At 44.5% G+C, this 17,196-nt stretch overlaps 1 protein-coding gene across 2 annotated transcripts in view; it reads left to right on the top strand.

Moving 5' to 3' along the window:
• Positions 1-17,196, top strand: part of prepl (prolyl endopeptidase like) — an 86,462-nt gene that overhangs the window by 24,820 nt on the left and 44,446 nt on the right. For both annotated transcript variants that reach the window (XM_070889349.1, XM_070889348.1), the window contains exons 5-6: positions 707-833; positions 1,064-1,280. In XM_070889349.1, the coding sequence (XP_070745450.1) occupies positions 707-833; positions 1,064-1,280 (344 nt within the window). The remainder of the gene's footprint in view (positions 1-706; positions 834-1,063; positions 1,281-17,196) is intronic.

Genomic DNA, 17,196 nt, shown 5'->3' with positions numbered 1-17,196 from the left:
GGGGAATTTTTGTGGAGGACAAGGTTAAAAGAGGAGAGTAGAGAATATGGAGAAGGTGGCAGGATGAGCCCATGTGGAAGCTGACTTCTCCAAGGATAAGGTCACACACTGTAGAGATTTAATGAGGCTAAAAGAGAGGAGATTTCGGTGAAGAAGGTAGCTGCAAGTTGAGGTTGTGATTGATAATGAGGATGTTAAAGAAGAGGTGCAACTGGTGAGTAGAGTAAGATGGCTGAGGAGAAGGAGCTGGTTAAGGGGAGAGGCCAAGATGGGACTTGGAATCGGTTACAAGGGATGTAAAGGTACAAGTTACTGGACGTTAGTTTTTATAAGTGGGAGACAGATCTCAGTCAGGCCCAACATGTCATTGCACTCCTTCTGAATGAGGGCATGAATGGAGAAGATATCCATTGTCATAAGCCTTGCAGAAATGTAAGTGGGTATTTAACTGAAACAGAATGCAAGAAGTAATAGTCATTGTACAGTTTGTTGCGCTGAGCTTGCTCTTTATCCAGCTTTACCAGGGTGCAGGCCTGCATCCAAATCCAGACCACTAATATTTCCCTTTGGGCTTCTGAGGTTTGTAATAATAAGCTGCACTCCCATATATACAGTTAAAACTTCAGTTTTATTCATACTTTTAAGATTTGCTGACTTTTGCAAATGTACATTCTTGGCTTTAAAAGCAACATTTTGTTTGTTACAGAATGGGGCACAGACGATAGTCTGTTTTACACCAATTTAGAGAATCTTCAGTCCCATCAAGTTTTCAGGCTTTTGCTGGAAGACACAAGAGCAACATCTGAAATGGTTTACAAAGAGAATGACGCAAGGTAATACTGTGCACAGACCAATCCGATTTACTATTTTGGATGTGGCTCTTCAGATTTATTTTTACTTTTTACATAATGCTATGTATTTGGCCATGCTAGTCACTATTTATATAGTGGAATTCTGATCCTTTGTTCCTAAAATAACTTGTGTCCTAATCTGATTTCAGCTGAATCACCAGCAAATTAGTTGTCTAAAGAGTTTCTTCTTCTCTTTCTGCCAATGTTTCAAGGTTTTTTGTAGAGCTGGCCTGCACCAAGGATGGGAGATTTGTCACCATCAACAGTAACAGTAAGAATAGCTCCGAGGTCTGGTTAATTGATCGGATATATTCACGGGATAGCCCCAAGATTGTGCAAGAACGAGTCTCTGAAGTAATTTACCATGTGGAACATTGGAGAAATCAGTTGTATATTCTGACCAATTTTGGTGCAACAAAAGAATATAGAGTAAGTTTTAAAGAAATGTTGAGCTTTGTATCACTACAGGTCAGCTCCCGACTTGTAATTAAAGGGTGACTTGGTAGCAACCATGTTATTACACTGGTATATGCTCACTTTCGGACCTGATGAACTCAATTCACAATTTCAACTAACATTTTGTATTCTGGTATCCCTGGAGAATATTGCACTGGAGTTAACAGGATCCTCTCTCGGCAGGGGAGTAGGAAAAAAAGGAGTTCACTTTGAAGTTATTTGATTGTGGCTCCTGGTGAGTTAAACACAAGGCTATTTTAACAGCAAATGATGTAAGACATTCTTCTTCACACACAGAGAAATGAACACGTGAAATATATTTCCGGTAAGATAATGGAGGCAAAAAGCCTGGAATCAAGACACATTTGTATGCTATGATGAAACTGCTGGGTCTTTCTGGATAGCTGAGCTAATGCCTTCCTCATCTGTAACTAATAGTCCATAGGGTTAGTTGTACGCTCAACCTACCTGCCCTCGCAAGCAAGGGTAACAAAAGTTTAAAAGGATAGTGGAAAAGAAAACAATTACAGAAAAAGCCGTTTGAATAAGAAAATAAACAAAGCACAAATGTAGTTAATTTGTCCAGTGACCATTGAATTGATTCTGACAGTGAAGGGTGCTCACTGAATTGCATTCACACAAATGAAAGGTAATGCCTTGTGCAAGTTTTATCCCTTAAGTTTTTTAAATTCATTTTATAAGACAACAAACTTGCAAAACAACTGAGTCGGCTTGGCTCAGTGGTAGCAGTCAATCCACTGAGTCAGAAGATTGTGGGGCCGAAATTGCCCCTTTCTATAGGAGCCGTGCGGGCCAGTAAGGACTCACCGCTCGGTCTGTGCGAAGGGGCCGACATTTAGAAAATTGCCCTCCATTATTTTTGGAGCGGTGTACGGGACCGATCGCCCGTCCGTCTTTCTGGCATGCGCTGACCCCTGACTGACCGGAGGCAACCCACTTTCCGCCCCGCGTGGGAAATTGCCCAGCAGGAGCGGATCGGCCACATGGTGCCCCCGACAGCTTTCCCCGGCGGGAAGCTTCTTGTGGCTGGGCGGCGCGTCTGCCCTTTAAAGGGGAGGTCACATTGCCGCGGCCGCCATTTTATTTTAGTTGTCAGCCGACTCCCAAAGTGGCCTGACAATGGCAGTCATGGGTTCGGCCTGGCTGCAAACAGGCAGCCCAGCACCCCCTCTTGGGTGCCGGGCCGTTTGCCCAGCCGAAACCCTCCCTGATGGCCCAGTGGGTGCCACCAAAGTAGCTGCAGAACTCGGAGTGGCCCTCCCCTTTAACTGAAGGGGAGGGACGCTGTGATGCGTCAGCGCGACGCAGCACATCCGCATCACGCTGATGACTTGGAGCGGCGGCCAACCCAACAGAACAGCACTTTTGCCTTACAATCGCCTGGAACACTGCTCTGCTGCAAAAAAAAATAGAATCATAGAAATTTACAGGAGGCCGTTTCAGTCCATTGTGTCCACGCCGGCCAACAAGAGGCTATCCAGCCTAATCCCACTTTCCAACTCTAGGTCCATAACCCTGCAGGTTACAGCACTTCAAGTGCACATCCAAGTACTTTTTAAATGTGGTGAGAGTTTCTGCCCCTACCACCCTTTCAGGCAGTGAGTTCCAGACCCCCACAACCCTCTGCGTGAAGAAATTACCCCTCTAAACCTTCGACCAATTACTTTAAATTTATGCCCCCTAGTTGTTGACCCCTCTGGTAATTGAAAATAGACCCTTTCTATCCAGTATATCTAGGCCCCTCATAATTTTATACACCTCAATGAAGTCTTCCCTGAGCCTCCTCTATTCCAAGGAAAACAAACCCAGCCTATCCAATCTGTTCTCATAGCTAAGATTTTCCACTCCCGGCAACATCCTCGTAAATCTCCTCTGTACCCTCTCCAGTTCAATCACAGCCTTTCTATAATGCGGTAACCAGAACTACACGCAGTACTCCAGCTGTGGCCTAACCAATATTTTATACAGTTTAAGCATAAACCCCCCTTCTCTTGTATTCTATGCCTCGGCTAATAAAGGCAAGCATTCCATATGCTTTCTTAGCCACCTTATCTACCTGGCCTGCTACCTTCAGGGATCTGTGGACATGCACTCGAAGATCCCTTTGTTCCTGTGCTTTTCAGTGTCCTACCATTTAATGTTGTTCCCTTTCCTTGTTAGCCCTCCCCAAATGCATTACCTCACACTTCTCCGGATTAAATTCCATTTGCTACTGTTCTGCGCACCTGATCAGTTGATTGATATCTTCCTGCAGTCCACAGCTTTCTTCTTCATTATCAACCACACAGTGGATTTTCGTATCATCTGCAAACTTCTTAATTATACCCCCTATATTAAAGTCTAGATCATTGATGTATACCACAAAAAGCAAGGAATCTAGTATTGAGCCTTGCGGAACCCCACTGGATACAGCCTTCCAGTCACAAAAATACCCATCAACCACTACCCTTTGCTTCCTGCCTTTGAGCCAATTATGGATCCAACTTGCCACTTTGCCCTGCATCCCATGGGCTTTTACTTTCGTGACCAGTCTGCCATGTGGAACCTTATCAAAACCTTTGCTAAAATTCATATACACTACATCATACGCACTACCCTCATCGACCATCCCGGTTACCTCCTCTCAAAATTCAATCACGTTAGTCAGACACGACCTTCCCTTAACAAATCCGTGCTGACTGACCTTGATTAATCCGTGCCTTTCTAAATGAAGATTTATCCTGTCCTTCAGGAGTTTTTCCAATAATTTTCCCATCATTGAGGTTAGGCTGTAATTGCTCGGTCTATCCCTTTCTCCATTCTTAAACAAAGGTACCACATTAGCAGTCCTCTGGCACCACAACTGAAGCCAGAGAGGATTGGAAAATGATGGTCAAAGCCTCTGCTATTTCCTCTTTTGCTTCGCTTGACAGCCTGGGCAACATTTCATCTGAGCCTGGGGACCTAGCCACTTTCAAAGCTGCTAAACCTCTTAATACCTCATCTCTCACTATGTTTATTTAATCTAATATTTCACACTGATCCTCCTCAATAGCAGTGTCTGCATTACCCCTCTCTCTTGTGAAAACCGACGTAAAGTATTCATTAAGAATCATACCCACATCTTCTGCCTCCACACACAAATTACCCTCATGGTCTCTAATAGGCCCTACCCTTTCTGTAGTTATCCTCTTGCTCTTAATATATTTATAAAACATCTTTGGGCTTTCCTTGATTTTACTTGGCAAGGATTTTTCATGCTCTCTCTTTGCTTCCCTAATATCCTTTTTTAATTTCACCCCTGGATTTTCTATACACCTCTAGAGATTCTGCAGTATTTAGCCCCCGGTATCTGTCATAAGCTTACCTTTTTTTTCTTTCTTCTACTCTATGTCTTTAGACATCCAGGGGGTTCTCGATTTGTTTGTGCACCCTTTTTCCTTAAGGGCACATATTTGGCCAAAACCCTCCGGATCTCCTCCTTGAATGCCTTCCACTACTCTGACACTGATTTACCTTCAAGTAGCTGTTTCCAGTCCACTATGGCTCAATCACCTCTCAGCTTAGCAAAGTTGGCTTTTCCCCAATTTAGAACTTTTTTATTCCTGGTCTATCCTTGTCCTTTTCCATAACGACCTTAAATCTAACTAAATTATGGTCACTAGCACCTAAATACTCTCCCACTGATATCCCTTTCACCTGCCCAGATTTATCCCCTAAAACTAAGTCCAAATCCACCCCCTCTCATGTTGGGCTTGCTACATATTGGCTAAAAATGTACTCTTAATTGCATTTTAGGAATTCCGCATCCTCTATACCCTTCTCACTAATTTTGTCCCAGTTAATATTGGGATAGTTGAAATCCCCTACTATTACTGCGCTATAGTTTTTGCACATCTCAGAAATGTGCCTAAATATTTGCTCTTCTATCTCCCTCTCACTATTTGGGGGTCTATAGTACACGTCCAGCAGTGTGATTGCCGCTTTTTTGTTTCAGTTCGAACCATATGGCCTCGTTTGATCCCTCTAACATACCATTCCTCCTCACAGCTTTAATAATAGTTTATTTAACCAATACCGCGAAACCTGCCCACCCCCCCCCTCATTTTTTACTCCCCTCTCTATCCTGTCTGAAAATCCTGTAACCAGGAATGTTGAGCAGCCATACCCGCCCCTCTTTTAGCCATGTCTCCAATAGTTATAATATCATTCTCCCAGGTGTCTAGCTTAGACACTGAAGAGCTGAATATCACTGGATTCTCCACCCCATGCATTGTGGCGGAGGAAACACAAAAAAAGTTAAATGCTCCCTGTTTGGGGCGGAGAGCAATTTCAGCCCCTGTGGGTTTTTAGTCCCACTCCAGGAACTGAGCACAAGATCTAGGCTGACAGTTCAGTGCAGTAAAAACATCGATCTGAAACATTAACTCTGCTTCCTCTTCTGCTGCCTGACCTGCTGAGATTTCCAGCATTTTCTATTTTAGTTCAGTGCAGTACTGGGGGAGTGCTGCACTGTTGGGCATGCTGTCTTTTGGATAAAATCTTAAAACAAGGCTCTTCCTGCCTGATCAGGTGGATGTGAAGGATACAACAGCAAACCCAACACAAACTCCAATACTACCAAACCCAGAACCTCACCCCTATGTCAATGGTAGTCTGCTCCCCCCACTTCCCATAGCTGTCACACACCTGCTATCTACCTAGAACGGTTAGCATCTTTGCACCATGTTGTGGCCAATCCTTGGCTTTAAAAAGTTAAGCGATAAAGCCAAGCACATAATAATTATTTATGATTTCCACGAAAATCACTTAATCTGAACTTGAAAATACTACTAGCACTCCTTTTATTTCTTTTGTAATAAAAACAGAATATCACTTATTCGATTACCATAAAGTTGTGGCCCTGATGATATATACTGTACTACAAAACATTATTTTTTAAAGTGTGTCCTCCAACTCACCATGAATAATGGCACAGAAGATCTATTAATGTAAAACAAAGCACATCAATTTGCAAAGTTAAATGACCAAAGAACAGTTAAACTAAGTGACCTGTGCTTGAGTTTACTTAACAATATTAAGTTAAGACCTTGTTGCCTTATCTGGATGCAGCAAAATAATATACTACATTACACAATATAAAACTGCTGTGCTTGTGCTATGTTGGTAGTTTCATTGTGGCAATTGTCCAAGTATTCTGGGTAGACAACCAAACACACTAAAGCCTTGGAAGTTTGTGAACTCAATAGTTTTGAGCTCCCACCTAGTGGGTTATAACTCCAACCTAAAAGAAAGTCTGTGTGAGATCCACTGTTACACCCTTGAGGTGGTAGCGTTCAACAATTTCTTTTGATGAAAAGCAATACTCGTTCCAGTAATGGCAACCTGATTGCTCGCCATTGAGGATATGTAGAGTGTTTGTTTATAAATAAAGAAGATGGAAGGATTATAGATTTAGGCCTATCAAAAGCTTACATGTATCAGAATTAAAAACTAATGGATATCCAGATTTATAAGAACGTAAGAACATAAGATATAGGAGCAGGAGTAGGCCATACGGCCCCTTGAGCCTGCTCCGCCATTTAATAAGATCTTGGCTGATTCGATCATGGACTCGGGTCCACTTCCCTGCCCGCTCTCCATAACCCCTTATTCCCTTATCAGTTAAGAAACTGTCTATTTCTGTCTTAAATTTATTCAATATCCCAGCTTCAACAGCTCTCTGAGGCAGCGAATTCCACAGATTTACAACCCTCTGAGAAAAGAAATTTCTCCTCATCTCAGTTTTAAATGGGCAGCTCCTTTTTCTAAGCTTATGCCCCCTAGTTCTAATTTCCCCCATCAGTGGAAACATTCTCTCTGCATCCAACTTGTCAAGCCCCCTCATAATCTTATACGTTTCGATAAGATCACCTCAATCTTCTGAATTCCAATGAGTAGAGGCCCAACCTACTCAACCTTTCCTCATCGGTCAACCCCCTCATCTCTGGAATCAACCTAGTGAACCTGCCTCCAAAGCAAGTATATCCTTTAGTAAATATGAAAACCAAAACTGCACGCAGTATTCCCGGTATGGCCTCACCAATACCCTGTATAACTGTAGCAAGACTTCCCTGCTTTTATACTCCACCCCCTTTGCAATAAAGGCCAAGATTCCATTGGCCTTCCTGATCACTTGCTGCACCTGCATACTAACCGTTTGTGTTTCATGCACAAGTATCCCCAGGTCCTGCTGTGCTGCAGCACTTTGCAATTTTTCTCCATTTAAATAATAACTTGCTCTGATTTTTTTTTTCTGCCAAAGTGCATGACCTCACACTTACATTATACTCCATCTGCCAAGTTTTTGCTCACTCACTTAGCCTGTCTGCCTTTTTGCAGGTTTTTTGTGTCCTCACACATTGCTTTTCCTCACATCTTTGTATCGTCAGCAAACTTGGCTATGTTACACTCTGTCCCTTCTTCCAAGTCGATAATATAGATTGTAAATGATTGGGGTTCCAGCACTGATCCCTGCGGCACCCCACTAGTTGCTGATTGCTAACCCGAGAAAGAACCATTTATCCCAACTCTCTGTTTTCTGTTCTGTTCATTATCCAATCCTGTATCCATGCTAATATATTATAATCCTCTATCCATGCTAATATATTCATTATATTATAATTTATATAATTAAAGCATCAATGTGCACTACTTAAATGGAATCCAAGACTACATTAACTTGGTTCATAGTAATGTTTTAATTTTTATCTAAATAGTTGTACACTATTGTATCTGTGACAGAAGTCGAGCAGCCATTTAAACTTATCTCACTGAATGTGAATTGCACTGATTAATACCTGAAAATGGTCTGTAGACTGACTTTAGAAAATTGCATGACTGCTATTCTTCACAGATCAGACTTCTACTCAGTAGAGTGTACACTAACATTCGATAAGGTGCCACATGAAAGGTTACTGCACAAGATAAAAGCTTACGGGGTTGGGGGTAATATATTGGCATGGATAGAGGATTGGCTAACTAGCAGAAAACAGAGAGTCAGGATAAATGGGTCATTTTCAGGTTGGCAAATAGTAACTAGTGGGGTGCCACAGGGATCAGTGCTGCGGCCTCAACTATTTACAGTCTATATTAATGACTTGGATGAAGGGACCGAGTGTAATATAGCTAAATTTGCTGATGATACAAAGACAGGTGGGAAAGTAAGTTGTGAGGAGGACGCAAATAATCTGCAAAGGGATTATAGATAGGCTAAGTGAGCAAAAATTTGTCAGATGGAATATAATGTTGGAAAATGTGAGATTATCTACTTTGGTAGAAAAAATTAATTATTATTCAAAAAATTATTTAAATAGCGAGAGATTACAAAATGCAGCGGTATGGAAGGATGTGGGGGTCCTTGTACATGAAATAAAAAAAGTTAGCATGCAGCTACAGCAAGAAATTAGGAAAGCAAATGGAATGTTGGCCTTTATTGCAAGGGGGGGGGGGGGGGTGGAGTATGGAAGTAGGGAGATTCTGCTACAACTGTGAGACCACACCTGGAGTACCGCGTACTTTTCAGTCCCTTATTTAAGAGGAGGTATACTTGCATTGGAGGCAGTTCAGAGAAGGTTCACGAGGTTGATTCCTGAGATGTCAGCTGTGTGTCCTTCCATCCATGTCAGGAGCGGCTCAGAGCCGAACGGCGGCGGCAGTGGGTGAGGGGCGGAGCGGAGGCCCGGAGGAGTTTATCTAGGGGTTAAGTCATGGCAGGACAGCTCGGACATGTGTTATGTTCCTCCTGTACTATGTGGGAAGTCAGGGACGTCTCTGGTGTCCCTGACGACTACGTGTGCGGGAAGTGCATCCGCCTCCAGCTCCTGATAGACCGCATTGCAGCCCTGGAGCTGCGGGTAGATGAACTCTGGAGCATCCACGATGCTGAGAATGACGTGAATAGCACGTTTAGTGCGTTGGCCATACCGCAGATAAAGTGTCCACAGCCAGATAGGGAATGGGTGACCAACAGGAAGAGCAGTGCAAGGAAGGTAGTGCAGGTGTCCCCTGCGGTCATCCCCCTGCAAAACGGATACACCGTTTTGGGTACTATTAAGGGGGATGACTCATCAGGGGAGAGCAGCAGCAGCCAAGTTCATGGCACCGTGGTGGCTCTGCTGCACAGGAGGGCAGGAAAAAGAGTGGGAGAGCTATAGTGATAGGGGATTCGATTGTAAGGGGAATAGATAGGCATTTCTGCGGCCACAACCGAGACTCCAGGAGGGTATGTTGCCTCCCTGGTGCAAGGGTCAAGGATGTCTCGGAGCGGGTGCAGGACATTCTGAAAAGGGAGGGTGAACAGCCAATTGTCGTGGTGCATATAGGTACCGATATAGGTTCAAAAACGGGATGAGGTCCTACGAGACGAATTTAGGGAGCTAGGAGCAAAATTATAAAAGTAGGACCTCAAAAGTAGGAATCTCAGGATTGCAACCAGTGCCACATGCTAGTCAGAGCAGGAATCGCAGGATAGCTCAAATGAATACGTAGCTTGAGGAGTGGTGCAAAAGGGAGGGATTCAAATTCCTGGGACATTGGAACCGGTTCTGGGAGAGGTGGGACCAGTACAAACCGGACGGTCTGCACCTGATAAGGATCGGAACCAATGTCCGAGGGGGAATGTTTGCTAGTGCTGTTGGGAGGAGTTAAACTAACATGGCAGGGAGAAGGGAACCTATGCAGGGAGACAGAGGGAAATAAAATGGAGGCAAAAGCAAAAGATAGAAAGGAGAATAGTAAAAGTGGAGGGCAGAGAAACACAAGGCAAAAAACAAAAAGGGCCACATTACAGCAAAATTCTAAAGGGGCAAAGTGTGTTAAAAAGACAAGCCTGAAGGCTCTGTGTCTCAATGCGAGGAGTATTCGGAATACGGTGGACGAATTAACTGCGCAAATAGCAGTTAACGGATACGATGTAGTTGGCATCACTGAGACATGGCTCCATGGTGACCAAGGCTGGGAACCCAACATCCAGAGGTATTCAGCATTTAGGAAGGATAGACAGAAAGGAAAAAGAGGTGGGGTGGCATTGCTGATTAAAGAAACATAGAAAATAGGTGCAGGAGTAGGCCATCCGGCCCTTCGAGCCTGCACCACCATTCAATAAGATCATGGCTGATCATTCCTTCAATACCCCGTTCCTGCTTTCTCTCCATACCCCTTGATCCCTTTAGCCGCAAGGGCAATTTCTAACTCCCTCTTGAATGTATCCAATGAACTGGCATCAACAACTCTCTGCGGTTGGGAATTCCATAGGTTAACAACTCTAAGTGAAGAAGTCTCTCCTCATCTCAGTCCTAAATGGCTTACCCCTTATCCTCAGACTATGTCCCCTGGTTCTGGACTTCCCCAACATCGGGCACATTCTTCCTGTATCTCACCTGTCCAGTCCCGTCAGAATTTTTAATGTTTCTATGAGATCCCCTCTCATCCTTCTAAACTCCAGTGAATACAGGCCCAGTCGATCCAGTCTCTCCTCATATGTCCGTCCTGCCACCCCAGGAATCAGTCTGGTGAACCTTCGCTGTACTCTCTCAATAGCAAGAATGTCCTTCCTCAGATTAGGAGACCAAAACTGAACACAATATTCCAGGTGGGCCTCACTAAGGCCCTATACAACTGCAGTAAGACTTCCCTGCTCTGATACTCTCATCCCCTTGCTATGAAGGCCAACATACCATTTGCCTTCTTCACCGCCTGCTGTACCTGCATGCCAACTTTCAATGACTGATGAATCATGACACCCACGTCTCGCTGCATCTCCCCTTTTCCTAATCTGCCGCCATTCAGATAATATTCTGCCTTCGTGTTTTTGCCTCCAAAGTGGATAACCTCACATTTATCCACATTATACTGCATCTGCCATGTATTTGCCCATTCGCCTAACCTGTCCAAATCACCCTGCAGCCTCTTAGCGTCCTCCTCACAGCTCACACCACCACCCAGTTTAGTGTCATCTGCAAACTTGGAGATATTACACTCAATTCCATGATCCAAATCATTAATATATATTGTTAAAGAGCTGGGGTCCCAGCACTGAGCCCTACGGCACTCCACTAGTCACTGCCTGCCATTCTGAAAAGGACCCGTTAATCCCGACTCTTTGCTTCCTCTCTGTCAACCAGTTCCCTATCCACGTCAGTACATTACCCCCAATACCATATGCTTTGATTTTGCACACCAATCTCTTGTGTGGGACCGTGTCAAAAGCCTTTTGAAAGTCCAAATACACCACATCCACTGGTTCTCCCCTGTCCACTTTACTAGTTACATCCTCAAAAAAATTCCAGAAGATTTGTCAAGCATGATTTCCCCTTCATAAATCTATGCTGACTTGGACCAATCCTATCACTGCTTTCCAAATGCGCTGCTATTTCATCCTTAATGATTGATTCCAACATTTTCCCCACAACTGATGTCAGGCTAACCGGTCTATAATTACCCGTTTTCTCTCTCCCTCCTTTTTTTAAAAAGTGATGTTACATTAGCAACCCTCTAATCCATAGGAACTGATCCAGAGTCGATAGACTGTTGGAAAATTATCACCAATGCATCCACTATTTCTAGGGCCACTTCCTTAAGTACTCTGGGATGCAGCCTTTCAGGCCCTGGGGATTTATCAGCCTTCAATCCCGTCAATTTCCCTAACAGAATTTCCCACCTAATAAGGATATCCTTCAGTTCCTCCTCACTAGACCTTCGGACCCCTAGTACATCGGGAAGGTTATTTGTGTCTTCCTTTGTGAAGCGAGAACCAAAGTACTTGTTCAATTGGTCTGGCATTTCTTTGTTCCCCATTATAAATTCACCCAAATCCGACTGCAAGGGACCTACGTTTATCTTCACATATCTAAAGAAGCTTTTGCAGTCATTTTTTGTGTTTCCGGCAAGCTTCCTCTCGTACTCTATTTTCCCCCTCTTAATTAAACCCTTTGTCCTCTGCTGTATTTTAAATTTCTTCCAGTCCTCAGGTTTGCTACTTTTTCTGGCTAATTTGTATGCCTCCTCCTTGGATTTAACACTATCCTTAATTTCCCTTGTTAGCCACGGTTGAGCCACCTTCCCCGTTTTATTTTTACTCCAGACAGGGATGTACAATTGTTGAATTTCGTCCATATGATCTTTAAAGCTTTGCCATTGTCTATCCACCGTCAACCCTTTAAGTATCATTTGCCAGTCTAATCTAGCCAATTCGTGCCTCATACCATCAAAGTTACCTTTCCTTAGGTTCAGGACCCTAGTTTCTGAATTAACTTTGTCACCCTCCATCTTAATAAAGAATTCTACCATATTATGGTCACTCTTCCCCAAGGGGCCTCGCACAACAAGATTGCAAATTAGTCCCTTCTCATTACACATCACCCAGTCTCTGATGGCTAGCTCTCTGGTTGGTTCCTCGACATATTGGTCTAGAAAACCATCCCTAATACACTCCAGGAAATCCTCCTCCACTGCATTGCTACCAGTTAGGTTAGCCCAATCTATATGTAGATTAAAGTCGCCCATGGTTACTGCTGTACCTTTACTGCACACATCCCTTATTTCTTGTTTGACGCTGTCCCCAACTTCACTACTACTATTTGGTGGCCTGTACACAACTCCCACTAGCGTTTTCTGCCCTTTGGTATTCCGTAGCTCCACCCATACCGATTCCACATCATCCAAGCTAATGTCCTTCCTTACAATTGCATTAATTTCCTCTTTAACCAGCAACGCCACCCCGCATCCTTTTCCTTTCTGTCTATGCTTCCTAAATGCTGAATACCCCTGGATGTTGAGTTCCCAGCCTTGGTCACCCTGGAGCCATGTCTCCGTGATGCCAATCACATCATACCGATTAACTGCTATCTGCGCAGTTAATTCGTCCACCTTATTCTGAATACTCCTCACATTGAGGCACAGAGCCTTCAGGCTTGTCTTTTCAACACAGCCCCTTTAGAATTCTGCTGCAAAGTGGCCCTTTTTGTGTTTTGCCATGGGTTTCTTTGCCCTCCACTTTTACTATTCTCCTTTCTATCTTTTGCTTCTGTCTCCATTTTATTCCCCTCTGTCCCCTGCATAGGTTCCCATCCGCTTGCCATATTAGTTTAACTCCTCCCAAACAGCACTAGCAAACACTCCCCCTAGGACATTGGTTCCGGTTTGTACTGGTCCCACCCCCCCCCCCCCCCAGAACCAGTTCCAATGTCCCAGGAATTTGAATCCCTCCCTTCTGCACCACTGCTCAAGCCAAGTATTCATCTGAGCTATCCTGCGATTCCTACTCTGACTAGCATGTGGCACTGGTAGCAATCCTGAGATTACTACTTTTGAGGTCCTACTTTTTAATTTAACTCCTAGCTCCCTAAATTCGTCTCGTAGGACCTCATCCCATTTTTTACCTATATCGTTGGTACCTATATGCACCACGACAACTGGCTGTTCACCCTCCCTTTTCAGAATGTCCTGCACCCGCTCCGAGACATCCTTGACCCTTGCACCAGGGAGGCAACATACCCTCCTGGAGTCTCGGTTGCGGCCGCAGAAATGCCTATCTATTCCCCTTGCAATCGAATCCCCTATCACTATTGCTCTCCCACAGTTTTTCCTGCCCTCCTGTGCAGCAGAGCCAGCCATGGTGCTATAAACCTGGCTGCTGCTGCTCTCCCCAGATGAGCCATCCCCCTCAACAGTACCCAAAGCAGTGTATCTGTTTTGCAGGGGGATGACCGCAGGGGACCCCTTCACTACCTTCCTTGCACTGCTCTTCCTGTTGGTCTTCCATTCCCTATCTGGCCGTGGACCCTTTATCTGCGGTAAGACCAACTCACTAAATGTGCTATTCATATCATTCTCGGCAACGTGCGTGCTCCAGAGTGAATCCACCCGCAGCTCCAGTTCCGCAACGCGGTCCGTCAGGAGCTGGAGGCAGATACACTTCCCACACACGCAGTCGTCCGGAACACCAGAGGCGTCCCTGATTTCCCACATGATACAGGAGGAGCATAACTCGTGTCCGAGCTCTCCTGCCATGACTTAACCCCGAGATTAACTTAATTTGGCAACAACAATGCTAAATGTTACTGACTGAAATAGAAAAGAAAAAGAAAAGCAACTTACCAATCACTTGCCCCCTTGGCTGTGACGTCACCTTTCGATTTCTTTCTACTTTTTTGCTTTTTGTCCCCGCTGTAGCTGCACAAGCTGGGGCTTTATAGGCCTCTCTCCGATCTGCCGCCCAAACTCCCACCTCTCCGACTCCCCGAGCTCTTGGTCTCACTGGCCTTTATAGGCCTCTCGACGCTCCGACCCCGGAACTCCCGCCACTCCGACTGCCCAAGCTCCTGGTCTCACTGGCCTTTATAGGCCTCTCGACGCTCCGACCCCGGAACTCCCGCCTCTCTTGGGAACTCAACATCCAGGGGTATTCAACATTTAGGAAGGATAGGCAGAGGGGAAAAGGAGGTGGGGTGGCATTGCTGGTTAAAGAGGAAATTAATGTAATAGTAAGGAGGGACATTAGCCTGGATGATGTGGAATCGGTATGGGTGGAGCTGCGGAATACCACAGGGAAGAAAACGCTAGTGGGAGTTGTGTACAGACCACCAAACAGTAGTAGTGAGGCTGGGGACAGCATCAAACAAGAAATAAGGGATGTGTGCAATAAAGGTACAGCAGTTATCATGGGCGACTTTAATCTACATATTGATTGGGCTAACCAAACTGGTAGCAATGCGGTGGAGGAGGATTTCCTGGAGTGTATTCGGGATGGTTTTCTAGACCAATATGTCGAGGAACCAACTAGAGAGCTGGCCATCCTAGACTGGGTGATGTGTAATGAGAAGGGACTAATTAGCAATCTTGTGCGAGGCCCCTTGGGGAAGAGTGACTATAACATGGTAGAATTGTTCATTAAGATGGAGAGTGACACAGTTAATTCAGAAACTACAGTCCTGAACTTAAGGAAAGGTAACTTCAACAGTATGAGGGGTGAATTGGCTAGAATAGACTGGCAAAGGATACTTAAAGGGTTCATGGTGGATAAGCAATGGCAAACATTTAAAGATCACATGGATGAACTTCAGCAATTGTACATTCCTGTCTGGAGTAAAAATAAAACTGGGAAGGTGGCTCAACTGTGCCTAACAAGGGAAATGAAGGATAGTGTTAAAACCAAGGAAGAGGCATATAAATTGTCTAGAAAAAGCAACAAACCTGAGGACTGGAAGAAATTTAGAATTCAACAGAGGAGGACTAAGGGTTTAATTAAGAGGGGGAAAATAGAGTACGAGAGGGAGCTTGCAGGGAACATAAAAACTGACTGCAAAAGCTTCTATAAATATGTGAAGAGAAAAAGATTAGTGAAGACAAACATAGATCCCTTGCAGTTGGATTCAGGTGAATTTATAATGGGAACAAAGAAATGACAGACCAATTGAACAAATACTTCAGTTCTGTCTTCACGAAGGAAGACACAAATAACCTTTCGAATGTACTAGGGGACAGTGGGTCTAGTGAGAAGGAGGAACTGAAGGATATCCTTATTAGGCGGGAAATTGTGTTAGGGAAATTGATGGGATTGAAGGCCGATAAATCCCTGGGACCTGATGGTCTGCATCCCAGAGTACTTAAGGAAATGGCCCTAGAAATAGTGGATGCATTGGTGATCATTTTCCAACAGTCTATCGATTCTGGATCAGTTCCTATGGACTGGAGGGTAGCTAATGTAACACCACTTTTAAAAAAGGAGAGGGAGAGAAAATGGGTAATTATAGACCAGTTAGCCTGACATCAGTAGTGGGGAAAATGTTGGAATCAATCATTAAGGATGAAATAGCAGCGCATTTGGAAAGCAGTGACAGGATCGGTCCAAGTCAGCATGGATTTATGAAAGGGAAATCATGCTTGACGAATCTTCTGGAATTTTTTGAGAATGTAACTAGCAGAGTGGACAAGGAGAACCAGTGGGTGTGGTGTGTTTGGACTTTTAAAAGGCTTTTGACAAGGTCCCGCACAAGAGATTGATGTGCAAAATCAAAGCGCGTGGTATTGGGGGTAATGTACTGACGTGGATGGAGAACTGGTTGGCAGACAGGAAGCAGAGAGTCGGGATAAACGGGTCCTTTTCAGAATAGTGACTAGTGGAGTACCGCAGGGCTCAGTGCTGGGACCCCAGCTCTTTACAATATACATTAATGATTTAGATGAAGGAATTGAATGTAATATCTCCAAGTTTGCAGACGACACTCAACTGGGTGGCAGTGTGAGCTGTGAGGAGGATGCTAAGAGGCTGCAGGGTGACTTGGACAGGTTAGGCGAGTGGGCACATACATGGCAGATGCAGTACAATGTGGATAAATGTGAGGTTATCCATTTTGGGGGCAAAAACACGAAGGCAGAATATTATCTGAATGGCGGCAGATTAGGAAAAGGGGAGGTGCAATGAGACCTGGGTGTCATGGTTCATCAGTCATTGAAAGTTGGCATGCAGGTACAGCAGGCGGTGAAGAAGGCAAATGGTATGTTGGCTTTCATAGCTAGGGGATTTGAATATAGGAGCAGGGGAAGTCTTACTACAGTTGTACAGGGCCTTAGTGAGGCCTAACCTGGAATATTGTGTTCAGTTTTGGTCTCCTAATCTGAGGAAGGACGTTCTTGCTATTGAGGGAGTGCAGCAAAGGTTCACCAGACTGATTCCAGGGATCACTGGACTGTCATATGAGGAGAGACTGGATCAACTAGGCCTTTATTCACTGGAGTTTAGAAGGATGAGAGGGGATCTCATAGAAACGTATAAGATTCTGACGGGACTGGACAGGTTAGATGCGGGAAAAATGTTCCCGATGTTGGGGAAGTCCAGAACCAGGGGACA

Source organism: Pristiophorus japonicus, chromosome 9 (assembly GCF_044704955.1).
Source record: "Pristiophorus japonicus isolate sPriJap1 chromosome 9, sPriJap1.hap1, whole genome shotgun sequence".
NCBI classification, from domain to species: domain Eukaryota; kingdom Metazoa; phylum Chordata; class Chondrichthyes; family Pristiophoridae; genus Pristiophorus; species Pristiophorus japonicus.
This window is presented reverse-complemented; position numbering and strand designations above follow the sequence as displayed.